At 26.1% G+C, this 16,351-nt stretch overlaps 3 protein-coding genes across 5 annotated transcripts; 1 reads left to right on the plus strand and 2 right to left on the minus strand.

Moving 5' to 3' along the window:
- The first annotated feature begins 35 nt into the window (after window positions 1-35).
- On the plus strand, window positions 36-3,131 carry BI-1 (Bax Inhibitor-1). The gene is made up of 4 exons (XM_015322612.2): window positions 36-265; window positions 1,021-1,322; window positions 1,453-1,778; window positions 1,863-3,131. The coding sequence occupies exons 1-4, from the start codon at window positions 219-221 to the stop codon at window positions 1,899-1,901; spliced, it is 714 nt and encodes a 237-aa protein (XP_015178098.1). The 5' UTR covers window positions 36-218; the 3' UTR covers window positions 1,902-3,131.
- LOC107067265 (uncharacterized) lies at window positions 2,649-12,466 on the minus strand. Of its 3 annotated transcripts, none has more exons than XM_015322609.2 (8): window positions 12,306-12,466; window positions 11,243-11,614; window positions 11,083-11,152; window positions 9,136-9,164; window positions 6,102-6,235; window positions 5,496-5,857; window positions 4,449-4,745; window positions 2,649-4,355 (listed from the first exon to the last, which is right to left on the minus strand). In XM_015322609.2, exons 1-8 carry the CDS (start codon window positions 12,316-12,318, stop codon window positions 4,316-4,318), a joined length of 1,317 nt encoding a protein of 438 aa, XP_015178095.1. In that variant the 5' UTR covers window positions 12,319-12,466; the 3' UTR covers window positions 2,649-4,315. The 3 variants fall into 3 exon arrangements, with proteins under 3 accessions (XP_015178095.1, XP_015178093.1, XP_015178096.1); XM_015322607.2 differs by having other exon boundaries at window positions 9,136-9,167; XM_015322610.2 differs by lacking the exons at window positions 9,136-9,164; window positions 12,306-12,466 and having other exon boundaries at window positions 11,243-11,607.
- A 467-nt stretch (window positions 12,467-12,933) lies between these two features.
- MED19 (mediator complex subunit 19) lies at window positions 12,934-16,319 on the minus strand. Its single transcript, XM_015322611.2, is given in 5 exon segments — window positions 12,934-13,664; window positions 13,667-13,874; window positions 13,974-14,073; window positions 14,152-14,308; window positions 15,066-16,319. Coding segments are annotated over 5 exon segments (723 nt in total). The 5' UTR covers window positions 15,250-16,319; the 3' UTR covers window positions 12,934-13,590.
- Between the last annotated feature and the right edge of the window lie 32 nt (window positions 16,320-16,351).

Consider the following 16,351-nt stretch of genomic DNA (forward strand, 5'->3'; position numbering starts at 1 on the left):
GCTTGGTAAAAGTTAAATAGCCAATAAGAATTTAGAACGAGATATACGCACAGAAATATCACTGACGTGTCCCCGTAAAGAAGCGCTTCTTCAGCGATTCATGATCATTCTTTATTCGTATAAAATTACGAGAACTTACGACGACAGTAATCAGTGTAGTTGTATCAAATATAAGAGTGACTTGTATAAAAAGAAAAAAACAATTAAAAGATTAAATTATGGCGGCGATATTCAATACTTTCGTTAATTCATTCAGCAACAGATTGTAAGTATAACGTTCAAGAAAATTAGACATTATTCTGATTCACCTTAATATGCAATATATAATATACATATATATATATATATATATATATATATATTTATATACATATTTTATGATATACAAAATACGACCTTATTAACAATTATTATTAATTTATAAATAAATTAATAATAATATATATATAATTCTACAGCATATTCCATTTTTTTTTCTTGTCAACATATAGTTAGGATGATGTAAGCATTTTTTTGTGTTTTCCTTTTTGTCTGTCTATCTATTCCCCTCCCAAATGCTAATTATAATATATATCTATAATCGTTATTACATTCTACGCATTTAGAAATATATTTGTTATAATACGATATATATATATATACATATATATATATGTACAGTCCCAATATCTTATCTTAATCTTCTTACATTTATCTATTCTTCTACTTGCAATAATATTTGATATGCTAAAAATATCTTTTCAATACCGTTGACTTTTCAAAATCATATTAATATGCTATACATATTGTTATTCCTTATATAAAAATATATAAATATTACTTTGCCCTATTTGTTTGTGTTATTTAGTTTTAATAATAATAATAATAATAATAATAATAATAATAATAATAATAATAATAAACATGCGTTACACGTACAGAGAATTCCAAGCATACATAACACACATAATTACACATATAAACACACATACATTTTTATCTATGATATATAAACACGTTATCTTTATTTTTATTTTATAGGGATGAACCTGTCAGAAAACATTTAAAAAATGTTTACGGTTGTTTGTCCATGTCAACGGTATCAGCAGCTGTAGGAGCTTACGTGCATATGTACACGCAAATCTTACAAGCTAATTTACTTACCAGTTTGGCTACCATTGGTTTATTATTCGCATTGATTAGTGTACCGGACAATGGAAAAAATCATAAACTACGTCTTGGCTATTTATTGGGATTTGCATTTCTATCTGGATTAGGACTTGGACCTTTACTTGAAATGGTCATCAATATTGATCCTTCCATCGTAGTCACCGCTTTACTTGGTCGGTATAAAAAATAAGTAACAACATAACCTATAAAAATATCAATTACAAATGCACATTGATGGATGCCATTTGATGATTGTTTATGATTATAAGTAACATTGTATGAATTGTATTTGTGTATTTACAGGTACCACCCTTTTGTTTGTATCGTTCAGTATTTCTGCACTTTTGTCTGAACGAGGACATTGGTTATATCTAGGCGGTATAATATTCAGCATGCTAAATATTATGGTTATGACATTCTTCGTCAATATCTTCTTACAATCTCAGTTTATTTACCAAGCTCATCTTTATATTGGATTTTTCTTAATGTGCGCTTTCATCATTTATGATACGCAATTGATCATTGAGAAACATCACATGGGTAACAAAGATTTCATAGCGCATTCTTTGGATTTATTCATGGATTTCATCAGCGTATTCCGTCACTTGCTTGTGATTTTAGCGCAAAAGGTAAATAATATTATATATTTCGTATATACAAATAATTCTGATCAATATTACAATTCTTCTATTTTTTTTTTTTTTTTTTTTTAGGAAATTTCTAAAGAACAACAGCGTAAACGTAAAGATTAAAAAAAAAAAAACAATAAAAAAAAAAAGAAAGAAAAGAAGTAAACATTAAGAAGAATCGAAGAGAGTTTTAACAAGTGCAAAAAAAAACATCATTGCATACCAAGTAAAAATCCATAAATCCTAGAGGTCTTCATCCAAAAATACAAACAAACAAAACCCATAATATATATATATATATATATATATATATACACACCATAGATTTTATACTATTGGATAAATTGCTAAACGTTTTCCTTTTCTACATGTGTGTGTTTTTTTTTTTTTCATTCTTCTCTCTTTTTATTTACTAACAATCATAAAAATCGAAACGATACTAATCCAGTGATACACCATTTATATATGACTCTTATTTTTTTTTTATTTATTATTCAAAAAAAAAAAATATATATATATATGTATATTTTATAAATTTCAAATATTCCAAACATATATTAATAGACAAATTTTCAAGAGGACCACTTTTATCGGGAATTATCAAAAAAACAAAAAAAAACTGTCATAATCAAAAAAAAAATTCATTATGTGCATTATCATTATTATGTGTGTGTTGCACATTATTGCGCTTGGAATGGGTGGTGGGAGGTTAGGTGTCCTACTAACGGTTCTTTAACAACTTACAAGCGCACTGTTTATCTAACTTTCTTTTTCCAACGTGCTGTAGAAAGTTAGAATTCTAAAAATAGAAACTTGTATACTATTTCTCTCTTATTTTTTTTTTTTTTTAATTCTATATATATATATATATATATATATATATATGTATGTATGGATATTATAATAATTTCAATATTAATAGGATTGGGAAAAGCATATTCATTGGTATAAGATCTATGATAGATAAAAAATATTTACATACATGACACTTTACCCATACACACATTTTACATACATTACACACAACTCACACACACATATATATATATATATATAGTTCATAATTAAACAACAACAAAATAAACTATATTATATATATATATATTTACTATAAAGAGCAAAAGTTATAAATGATTAGTGCTCGTTTAATACTTTGAAGAACTTAGAGAAATGTTATATTAACCGGTAAACGGTAAAAACAACAAATGTAATTACTTTGGGTCGTCGATATTATCACTTCCTTCTATGAATTATACCATTTTCTGTATTTAGATTTATACAAGGATATGTAAATGCATATATAAATTTATTGTATATTTTTAACTTTCAATAAACAAATTTTCCGAGTTTTCATTTATCGTTTTTTTTTTTTCATTTATATATTTTTTAATATTAAGTTGACTAGAAAGTAATCGCGCTTTCTAACCTTAAATTCAAACGAATAAATATTAAACAAATTTTGATTTTTAATCAATAACGTAATTAACCATTGTTATCAACAAAACCTTTTTGTTTTAATATGCAAAATTTTTAATATCAAATTAATCGGTTTTTGATAAAAAAATATAAAAAAAATTGGACATTTGTAGAAACAACATTACTTAATATATATATATATATATATATATATATTTAAATCTTTTAGATATCAAAAGTTCATTATAATAATTTTTCAAAAACCACAAAATACAAATTTAAAGTGCATTAATTAATATGTAATTAATGTAGTAGAGGCATTACCATACAGAAATATACAGTGTGTCATGAAAAATAATGCTTGTTAATAACTTTAAAGATTAAATTTATCATCGTATGAGTAACCAATAATCTACAATTAATCTTACACATTTATACTTTAATCTTAAAAGTTTTGAAATTTTTTTTTTTTATAGTAACATTCTAATGTTCAAAATTTTATCATTACAAAGTGTTTAGAAATTAATTATAATATCATTAAACAAAAATTTACTTTGACTAGTCTTCCAAAGCATAAAATAATAATATGCATATATATATATATAGAGATGTGAATTAGTTAAAAATAGAAGATATTTAACTGCATATATTTTTTTTATATACTTTATTTTTGTTTTGTTGTTTTGTTTTTTTTTTTTAATATTTACTAGACTAATGTCTTATTTATTAAAAGTTAACTTTACATGGAAGGTTATTATTTATTTGCATGAAATGTAAAACGTAGATTGATGTGTTAGCCTCATCACATAATCCTAAATCCTCTTCTTCTTCTTTTTCTTCTTTAGTGAATATAAAAACTATGTGATAAAACTAAATGATAATGACATTACTTCGTCGTCATGATAATTCCTTTTTTTGTTTCTCGAGAAATAATGTACATGAACTCATTAAGAGCACGTACAAAATATTTATTTAATGTGTATATAATCCTGGTATGTAAATGAATGAGTATGTGTATGTATGTGTGTGTATGAGAGGAGTTGTATTTTTATGTATTTATGTATCATTAGATTGTTGTTATTAAAAACAATGCATTTTAAATTGTTTAAATGAATACAAATTTAATAAGGTCGTTGACGGTCTCTGTCTCTATCCCCACGTCTGAAAATAAAATACAAAATTTATTTTAATATAATAATATATACAATTGTATCATAATAACATTTAAAATAATTTAAAATAATATTAACATACCCGCCAGCTCCTCTCATTGGTCCACCACGTCCACCACCTCTACCTCTGTCACCACCGCGGAATCCACCACCTCTTCCACCTCTATCTCCTCCTCTGCCACCACCCCTGTCACTTCGGAATCCACCACGGCTTCCTCTATCACCTCCTCCACGTCCTCCACCTCCTCTTCCGCCACCACCTCCGCCTCCACCGCCGCCACCACCTCCGCTACCAGCGCCTTCCGGTTTTGAACTTTTACACAGATTGCAGTGATCTCGCCATGCGAAGTTTGTGTTACCGCAATCTGGGTTTGGACACCTACAAAAAATTACAAGACAATTATATTATTATTATTAATCTTGTTTTGTTATTAATTTATTATTATAAATATTTATTTATTTATTTATTTATTTATTTATTTATTTATTTAATCAGTTAACCTGTTAACCGGAGAATTCCCTTTTTAATTACGTAGCTTTTTTTATTATTTATTTATTTTATACATATTTATTTATTATTTATTATTATTTATGCAATATACAAATTTCAAGATGAGTTAGAAGAGTTTCAAGATTTGTAAATTACACTATTATTTTATTTTTTTATTATTTAATTAATTTTAACTTTAAAATCAGCAATTTGAATCTTGACTTGTCATTGGTCAATTTACACGAATCACAGCAGCGCGCGCACTTTCAAAATGGAGCGACATAGTTAACTAATTAATATATACACAATATTATTTATTAAATTATTATTATTATAAATAAATTATGCATATATTAATTATATTTTTTATCCTAGTTAAAAGATTAATTATTCTTTTTATTTTTTAATTCATTTTAATCTCGACTTGTCATTGGTCAATTTACGCGACACACAGCAGCGCGCGAACTTTCAAAATGGAGTGCCACAGTTAACTGATTAATATAATATATATAATATTATTTATTAAATTATTATTATTATTATTATAAATAATTTATACGTATATATATTAATTATATTTTTTGTTAAAAGATTAATTATATTAATTTGTAATATTAATAGATAAAAACAAAAACATACCTCCAATCACCGCCACGTCCTCCTCCATCACGACGATCGTCACCACCGCCACCACCACCACCACCTCCACGATAATGGTCATCTCTATCACCCCCACCTCCTCGTCCACCAAATCCACCACCTCCTCGTCCTCTGCCACCGCTTCCACGACCACCACTGCTTCGATTACCTTGCCAACTACTTTTATGCTGTGCTATTTGTACTTTAATTTTACAACCCTTGAAATCCTTGCCGTCGAACCATTTTATGGCTGAGAGTGCAGCATTTTGATCGTCATAAGTTACTGTTGCTTCTCCTTTAGATTTTCCAGTATTTTTGTCTTTGTACATCCACACTTTTGCTTTGCCAGTGCGTTTGTCATGCTAAAAATAACAAATGTTTAATTAAATTATTATATATTTAAATCATCATACAAATTATTAACCCTTCGCACTTCGAGTAATTTTTAACACGAAGTTTCAGCAACTCTGGGTCATTTTGATCATGACCACTTTCAATTTTCGTTTTTTTCCCTAGATGACGGCATGCCGTGTCGCCGCAGCGGCGACAACGAAGTGCAAAGGGTTAATATTAGATTGTAATTATATCTTTTAAATGTAGATTTACTTTAATTAGTCCAATAGCTCCAAAATGTTCACAAATTTCGTCTTCTGAAATAGATGGATCCATTCCAGACACGAAAATGGTATCTTCTTGCACGACCATTCCATCACCGCCACTGTTACGGTCACCGTAGCCCCCTGGAACGTAAATAAAATTAAAATCTGCTCCAATAAATATTCTTAAGTGTAAAAGGTAATATTATCGACTCTACTTGGCCCTAAATCTACTACTCAATTCTAATCTAATAATAATAATAATAATAATAAATAATAATAAATAATAATAATAAATAGTAATAAATAATAATAATAATAATAATAAAAATAATAATTAATAATAGTGTCGTATCTTTATTCAAAATTAAAGATAGAAATTTATTTCTCCGTTGTGTTTTTTTTTTCTTATTTATTTTTATCTTCTCTTTCTTTTTTTTATTTTTTTATTTTTTTTTAAATAAACCACAAGACAGGAATTGTTAAATTCAATTAATTATTATTATGATAAATGATATGTGATCATTTTTTTCTACCAATAACTCTCTTTTTGTTTATATTATTCTGAACTAGTCAAATCAATGATTAACGTGCAAATGTTTTTATATATTCATCAATCATTTTTGTCTAATTATAAATAATAGATATAATAATAATAAACATAATAATATAATAATAATAATAATAAATATAATGGTAATAATAATTGTTTTTAAAAACCACTTTCCAAGCATGCATTTGTTTTCCCTTATATATCTCAATTAATACGTGTGAACACTATTATATATACATATATATAATATTAATGCTTCGCAATTGTGGGATTTAGAAAATTGCACCTCAAATTTTTCTTATTTTTTATCTTGTACGCTTGTATATAACCTCACTTTTATCAACTAACTATGTGCAAAGAATAAATAGCATTAATATATATATGCCTCTTTTCTCTCTATAAATAATAATAATAATAATAATAATAATAACAATAATAATAACCATAATAATAATAATAATAATAATAATTAATAATAATAATAATAATAATAATTAATAATAATAATAATAATAATATTAACAAGCAGCATTGCCATCTGTTTATTAATTAAACACCTGTAAAGTATTTACTATGTTATTCGATAGATAATTTTGAATTTCTACCAATCATAGATATTATAATTATTAACTTAATGTGCTGTCGGTGTTAGACGCCGCCATTTTCTTTTGTTTTTCTCTTTTTTTACACACAGAGGCACCAGATTTATTTAAAAAAATAAAAAAATAAAATAATAATGTATTATGAAAATCTCTTTTTCCAATGGGTTGTAAAGATTAAAAAAGAAAAATCAATAAAAGAAAAGAAAAAATAAATAAATAAATTAAATAATGAATCATACACATGTAAATCTTCTAAATATAAATAAATTTCTTTCTCTCTTTTGTAATAAAAACTTTTTCGGAGAAATATCAGACCATATAAAACGGAGTTTATGATTTTTCGTGAACACTTTTTCGCTTTCATGCACCCTTCCAAAAAAAAAAATTATATTTCTTTCTTTCTTTTTTTTTTTTTTTTAAGTATTTTCGCTAACGACACAAACGCAAGTTCCTGTATTGCGATTTTTCATTATCTCTTTTTATATATATATATATATATATATATGTATGTGTATATATATGTAATATATATATATATATATTTTTTTCTTTTCAACTTTTACTTTTGTTGAAATAATATTATTACAAATATATATTCTTAAAAACCTCTCTTTTTTTTTTTCACAGCACATAAGTTTTACTTTTTACTTTTTTTTTTTTGTTTCTTGTAGATATGAGAATACTTTCTCGTTTCCACAGATCCATCTCTTCATATACCAAATAATTATACTAATATAATACTCTCTGAACCCTAAAAACCCTTATCAGTTGTATAATAAGTATTGTAAGTAACACAAGGTTGCAGCTTAACATATAAAAGGGCTGCAAAACATTATATTTTCTTTCTTTTTTTATCACCCTTCAACAACAAACCTGTCCTGCAACATCCTTTTCTAACAAAATTCAATTATTTCTGTAATATTATTACTATTATTATTATTATTATTATTATTATTATTATTATTTAAATCAGTTGCACCAATTGCATTTTGTACTTATCTTTTAATGAAAGTATCTCAATAATATTCAAATTATGCAAGTATACGTTTAGATAATATTTATCGTTGACGTATACAATTTTATCAAAATGAATTATATGAAAGAAAAATTACAAAGTGTATTGTATAATTATTCATTAAATTGAATTTTTAGATGTTGTGTACGACTATAGTGACTTTAGTGATATTGGAAGTACAGAACGTTTGAAAAGTATTCGATTATAATGAACAGTATGACAAATTAAGCAGATAATAATAATATAAGTTTATTATTACCTTAAGATTATTATTATTAAAATAATCATAATCTATGTTTTATCGAAATAAATTATATAAAAGAAAATTACAAAGCTGAATAATTATTCATTAAATTAACTTTTTTGCTGTTGTGTACGACTATAGTAGCTTTAGTGATATTGGAAGTACAGAATAATACAAAAGTATTCGATTATAATGAACATGGTTATGACAGGTTAAGCAGATAATAACCTAAGTTTTATCAAAATGAATTATATGAAAGAAAAATTACAAAGTGTACTGTATAATTATTCATTAAATTAACTTCTTAGATAATTTTTTAAGATAAATAAAATAAATTAAAGCAACAAAAAGCAATTGGTGATTGAAATTACTTTGCATTACCACAGGAGTGTCACATATTTTTCTTCATGATTAATAAATATTGAAATATTTGTTTATACATGTACATATATATATATGTATATAATGTATATGAGGATAATATACATATATAAATATATATATGTATATGAACCTAACAATGTTGCAGAGCAGCCCTTTCATATAAGTAACCGAGTATTTAGATATTGTAAATATTAGAGTGAAAGCGTGAATAGCACCAGACTAGTACAGACAGTCTGGTGCATTTACCTTTGTTATAACCACCACGGCCACCGCCACTGCTAAAACACAGAAGCAGATATACCAATGAGTCGACTCATGGACAGACTGATTGATCAATCGATGCATGGCGAATCAAATGTTGTGCTCGCCATCTTTCTTCTTGATGTACCTACTGTCTAAATGTCTGTAGTCACCATATTATTTTTCTTTTTTTTTTTTTTTTTTTAAACAGCTAATAATAATAATAATACCAATAATAATAATAATAATAATGATAATCAAAATAAAAACAAAAACAAAAAAAACAATAATAATAATAATAATAATAATAATAATTATATATTGTAAATGTTACGTCTGTCAGTCATGTCATACACACAGAAAAAGAGATAGATAGATAGGATAGATAGAAAGTGAGAGAGAGAGAAAGAGAGAGAGAGAAAGAAAGAGAGAGATAGAGATAGAAAAAGATAAATAGTAATAGATATACAACAAATATCTTTTACACAATCAAATAATGTTAGACAAAAATAAATACTTCAATGTTCTTGTAATGCAATTTTTTTTTAATGGCTCAGCTAAAAATAATATTTTCAATAATCTACTCTTCCCAAATTATATATTTTCTTTTCTTTTTGAGATTAACTAGAAATATATATATATAAATACAAATAACTATTACGTTAATCTTTAAGTTTATCTTATCTTTTTCTTCTCCCCATATCCGAATGAATGGTAAAACTACTTTGAGATAAAAAAAAAAATAAAACAAACAGAAAAACATACCAAAAAAAAAAAAGAATCAAAAAATGTTAAAAATCCGTACATTACTTAAACATTTATATATAATAATAATAATAATAATGATCGTATGTAAAAGTAAAAAAATAAGATGTATTATTAAAAAAAAAAAATAATAAATAAATAAATAAAACAAAAAAACAACAAAGAAAATAAAAACAAAGAATGTCAATAAGCCCTGTTTTATCGTGTCCTAAATTAGATTAGACAATCCCCATGATTTATAATTAAACACCGCCAGCCAATCAGCAGACAAATCAACAATACAGTGAGTGTGTCTCTCTTATAATGGACTGTTCTTTTTTTTTAAATAATAATAATAATAATAATAATAACAATAAGAAGAAGAATAATAGTAATAATAATAGTAGTAATAATAATAATAATAATAATAATAATAACGACAACAAGAACAACAATAACAACAACAACAACCCAATAACTGTCAGCTTTTTAATTACTAGTATATTATAATTAGCTGCAAGTACCTAACAGTGGCTCCAGTGGCAGTATTATCTCAACCGCTTGACGTTTATTAATAATAATAAACTTCTACGTGTATATATAAATGTATGTAGTATGTATGTATATATACGTATATCAAACGTGAAGGACCATACGTTTAATACGCATATTAAACCATATTATTTGATATATATCTCAATATATATATATATAAATAATGCGGAACCAACTTTGGGGGAGGAGGGCTATGTAGTTTTAATAAAAAACATACACAGCGTATAATTATCATTTTACGTCAATTGTCATATACAACCTGTTAATTACCTTTACTTTTACCAGTTAATACCTGTGTTAAACCTGTAGGCATACTTCAAACATATTAACCGCCCAATCGGGCATGAGACCATTTTTTTTTTTTATTTTGCAAAGACACAAGAGATGAATTGTTCTTTTTTCAAACACAAAACAGTTCGTCATAAGACTTTCATTATAAGAAGTAAAAATTCAATAATACCTTTGAATAGTTTAAAAAAAAAATAAATAAATTGTATTACCTCATCGTTGAATTAGATATCATACGTATAAACCCTTTAGGTATGCTGTTGGCATTATAGTTTTTTCTTATTTTTTTTTCTTTTTTTCTTTACGCTCTTATTTGATTTTTTTTTCTTTTTGTAGTGTATTAGATAAAATGTTAAATAAACTTACTTATAGCCACCACTAGACCGGTCTCCGTATCCTCCACGATCCCCGTATCTACCTCCTCCGCCACCTTGACCTGTAAAACAATATTAATGTAGTTTGTTGATGTTTTATATAAAGCAATATGACCGATACTAAACATTGTAAATGTAATTGAAATGAATACCTCCACCGTATCCTCCACTAGAGTTGCTACGATTATATCCACCTCCACCGCTGTTACTGCTTCCTCCATGACCATAACTTCCTCCTCCTCCTCCTCCACCTCCGTAACTTCCACTACCGCTGTTACCAGAATTACTGCCACTGTAACTGTTTTGTCCATAACCACTTTGACCAGGTGATTGATTGTAATCTTGGCCACCTCCGGTATTGTAAGCATTATAATTCCCATAACTAGCTCCAGTATTAGGAGGGGGTTGACTATATTGATTGTAATTACCACCACCGGTAGAAGGTGGTGGATAAGATGTATCCTGTCCTGCTGTCGGAGGGGGTTGACTGTATTGATTGTACCCCTGTTGGTAACTCGAATACTCTACAAATTACAATTATTTTATTAATACAATTACATTCATATATTTACATACATATACAAAAGACATATACTTATCTTTGGGGGTTATATTTAAATAATTATTAATTGTTTATAACAAGTAGTATCGAGTGAAGATAAATATTTAACTGATAATACACTTTTTTGTTTAATAAAACACAAGTTCATCATGATAAAATACAAATCAATTATCATGTCTAAATAAAAATAAAAATAAAAAAAATTGGAAAGAATATAATTATTGGTTAAATAATTAATTTACAAAAAAAAAAGAAAAAAAAGAAAAACAAAAAGAAAACGATAAAACGTGTATAATGAATATCGATTGGTATAAATATCACTTAAGAGTTGCAATAATGTGATGCTGTACAAATGACTATATATAACGTAATCACATCTATCAAACTTATATCAATAATTAAAATAATGTTAAATAAAACTATCTTTATTTCTAACGTATGAATATTATAATCTAATTTTATGGTTAAATTATGGATTCTTATGGATTCTTTTTCATATTGAATGTTCGTTTCTTTGAGCGTCATTCTTGTTCCCTTCAAATGTGGAACACATAATTCAATGGTCGAATATTTTCGAATAAAATCAATAAGAAATTTAGAAGTTAATCTAAAATAATATTAATTATTATTATTATTAATAAAATAAAACTTACGATTGTCCGTCATGGTGTATACGGAATGATCTCGAGTTTTGTTAAAAATAGCAAGTAATGGCGGGAAATTAACCGCCTACAACGACTAAAATTAGTTGAGGTGTTGTCGCTAAACTGGAATCGAGCTTTCTTTCACTAACGGAAGTTACTGATGTTTACCGGAAGTACTCATAACTCGTAGCACCACACTAATCATATTCAATACTGTTTTGTTATACGTATGATATATACAATTTATAATTGTTTAAACAATCATATACAATCTAATAATATTAAATAAAAATTAGAATCATTAATAAAAATATATTTGTAATGTATTTGATTAATTTAACAAAATTTTTATTATTTTTAAGTCTTATTTAAACTCGCACTTGATTTAAGCTGGCTTCTGATTGATCAAAAACTCTCGAATAACAGTTTCCGTTTTTTGAATTATAAATTAGAATAAATATGAGATACTTTTTAACTCTTTTTTTTTTCTTTCTTCTTATTTGTTATTAAAATATATAAATAATTATCTTTTTATATTTTTTTTTAGAAAGGATTCTCTTCAATTATTTTATACAACTAAGGAATTAGGTTATGTTTATAAATATAATTATAGGTCGGTATTAAAGATAATAAAATATTGTTGAAAGATTATTAAATTATACTTTTATCTTCGTGTTTATAAATACTATACACATATTTTGAAAATTAATTAATATATTTCAAAAGATACGCTTTCTCTCTCTCTCTCTCTCTCTCTCTCTCTCGTCGTATGCGATTATTTATTTAAAACAGTCAATTGGATGCAAAGGAGTATCATCAATTGACAAAAAGATTTTTTTAAAGAATTAATGTTTTTGATTTTTTTTTTTATAATACTCTTATATCAGATATAATCTGTACAATAACTTTGAATGAAAGATTAATAATATTGTTTAAAAATAATTTAAAACTACATGATGTGTATATATTTATATATATATATAGGTATAGTTTATATATATATGTATGTATATATAAACTGTGGTTTTAAATTATTTTTAATGCAACACGATCAAAACGAAGATGAATAATAAAAGAAACTGTACAAAACAAATTCAAACGTTTCTTAGTGATTTGACTATCGAATAAATCCTAAGATCACAAAATATTGATTATATACAAACGGTGTAAACATTTATTATTAATATGATGACGCGTACGTTTATACGTATAAAGTGAAAATATATATAATTAACTCATTTTCATAGATTTGAAATGACGACGGATTAAAAAATGTTATTTCACAATTTAGAGATCACGAATTGGAATGCTGAGAAGGTGTAAGTCCACCGGTGTGTTCAGGGCTGTGTTTTTGTTTTTTCCTTTTTTCTCTTTTTTTCTTTTCTTCCTTGCTTCTTTTTCTTCGTCGTGTCTTTTCTGTTTTTTATGTTTCTTTTCGTGTGTATCTGAACTGCTGATATCGGTGGTAGCTGTTTCTTGTCCGGTTGGTATTTCACCAGGTTTGTGTTTATGCTTTTTATGTTTGTTCTTATGTTTCTTTTGTGGTGCTTGATTTACATATCTGTATTGCTCGGGTAACTAAAAAAAAAAAGATAAAAAACAAAGCAATTATTGTCTTAATAATGATAAAAATGAATAAATAAATAAATAAATAAATAAATAATGAGATGATCTTACTGGTCCCGGATGTAATCTAAAACCAGCTAATTGCACACTAGTCAGTGGTAATAATTCTTTACCACCAATTGGAGGTTTTTCTATTACAGACCTTAATGAACTGTGAAATACAAAATTATGAATATAAACTAAATCAAGATATAATAAATGCTAAATAAATAAACATTTATTTTCTTACCTATTATCCTGATGACCAGGTGTATCAATATTGCCAGGTAAATTAGGAAGAAACGAAGATAATTGTTCTTTAAGCTTTTTACCGCTAAATTTACTGTAGGAATGTTCTAGACCATAATATGCCATCAAATTCGTTGCTCCAGTAAGTTCACTCTCCCCTAAAAAGAAAAATTAGTTAACGTTTATAAAAATTATATTTATTAAAATTAAATTATAATACAAGACCACGTCATAAGGTTCTTGAATGTTTGTTTTAATATTTGGAAAGTTTGAGTTTTCATATAAAATTAAAATGAATATATTTATATAAATTTATAAAATGTCTGAAGAAGTTTTCTTGATCAAATAGTGTCAGAGTATTTTTGAATAAAATCTTTAAATAACCTGTGTTTACATAACATTTTCTTGCATAAATTACATTGACACTTTTTGAAAAAAAAACAACAATATATATATATATTAAATATAAAAACTATATTTTACTATATATAACTAAATATAACTATATATAACTATATATAACTAAATAATACTTAGATATTTTAAAACTATATTTTAAATATAAAAACAAGTCAAATGATCAACTTAATGGTATATATAACAATTATACAGAAAATTCTTGTCAATTTGTAATAAAATAAAAGTATAAAATTGATATACAAATAACACTGTCAAACATGGATTAATAAATGACAAGACTATAATAATAGAATAAAAATAACTATGAAAAACGAACAACACTAAACTAAAAACTAAATTTAAGTGCGCATCACTGTGATTGCGTATTCAGTGTGTTTGAAATGTTGTCAATTTTATTTTAAGAGTTATTATATATATATACCATAAATAAACAACGTGATCCAATTGAATTGAATAAGATTAATGATTACAAATAATAATAAAACTTATGATTACCAGGTGGTTCTTTCATTAAATAAAAAGGACCACTGTGGACGATGGAAGGATTTTTTCCGAGGGAAATCGTCGTTTTGAGTGTCCCTGTCGAGTCTTGGCGAGAAACAACAGGGGAACGTGCACCCCTCGGTGATGATTTTGGCGAGTACTGCTCCACTTTACTACGAAACTGATCGCCCATCATCCTCCAGCTTTTACTTCATCGCACCTCGTCACGACGATTTAACAAAAAACTCTAAATTAAGAGCACGAACGATCGTTTGAGTTCGATGTGCTCTTACTCCTCTCTTTCTCTCACTCTCTCTCTCTCTCTACTCACTCACTCTTCTCTTTTTCTCTCACTCTTACTATCCTTCTTTCACTCACTCACTCTCTCTCTCTCTCTCTCTCTCTCTCTCTCTCTCTCTCTGTATTTTTCTGTTTTTCCTTCTTTCACAATTTTTCTCTTCGTTTCTTTATCTGGTAATGTATAACATTCGTATTATAAAAATTCAAGGTCCATTTTTAGGTCAACACTTAACACAAGTTTAATAGTACTTGTCGACTTCATCATTTTCCTAAATTATCCAGATAACGTTTAACATGATCGTTTGAATTTTATCATTCTTAGAAATAAAATAGGTTATTTCCAAAATAACAACATTGTTGTTTATAATGTTTGTTTTATCATGAGGATTTTCTTCTTGTTTTTTTATAAATAATTAAAAGTTAAAAATGATTAATATACAGAGCGTACTACTACGGTTACCGCTATGCTACTTTCATTTTACTCTTGACCACAACACTTGTTTAGACGACATCTATCGTACTTCTAAACGGTGCGCGCAGGCGCCATCTGTGCGGGAAAATTATGACCTCTTATTTTAAATTATTCCTTTTCTAAATTAAATTAATTTCTTTTCTTTTTTTTGTAAATTAAGAATCATTATTAAAATTTGTTCTCTAAAATAAATTGTTAATTAAATATATTTTATAAATGTGAACAAATAAATCAATAATGAATGAAGAAATATTCGATGAATTTTTCGAAATGCTTTTACGAACGTTGGCGGCAAATTCAAATAATAATTTAATGCGACACTGAAATTATTAAATATATTTGATATATATATATATATATGTATACTGACAAATATTTTAATCATTTGAAATGTTTTTACGAACACTCGTACTTTCAGTGGTAAATTTGATAATTTAACACGTTATCGAAATTATTAAATACATTTGATACATATATCGAAAAATATTCGACCTCTCGATATGCTTTGACGAACATTCGTATTTTT

This window comes from Polistes dominula, unplaced genomic scaffold (genome assembly GCF_049000335.1).
Source record: "Polistes dominula isolate Pdom_NZ unplaced genomic scaffold, Pdom_raw_medaka contig_75, whole genome shotgun sequence".
Classification (NCBI taxonomy): Eukaryota; Metazoa; Arthropoda; class Insecta; order Hymenoptera; family Vespidae; genus Polistes; species Polistes dominula.

Coding starts and splice junctions, on each gene's coding strand:
- LOC107067265 (XM_015322607.2), bottom strand. Junction 6,236..9,135: donor CCGTGGTGGTTATAACAAAG/GTAAATGCACCA, acceptor TTTACGTTCCAG/GGGGCTACGGTGACCGTAAC. Junction 4,746..5,495: donor GGACGTGGCGGTGATTGGAG/GTATGTTTTTGT, acceptor AATTTTTTGTAG/GTGTCCAAACCCAGATTGCG.
- BI-1 (XM_015322612.2), top strand. CDS start 219: ATGGCGGCGATATTCAATACTTTCGTTAATTCATTCAGCAACAGATT. Junction 266..1,020: donor AATTCATTCAGCAACAGATT/GTAAGTATAACG, acceptor TTTATTTTATAG/GGATGAACCTGTCAGAAAAC. Junction 1,323..1,452: donor CGTAGTCACCGCTTTACTTG/GTCGGTATAAAA, acceptor GTGTATTTACAG/GTACCACCCTTTTGTTTGTA.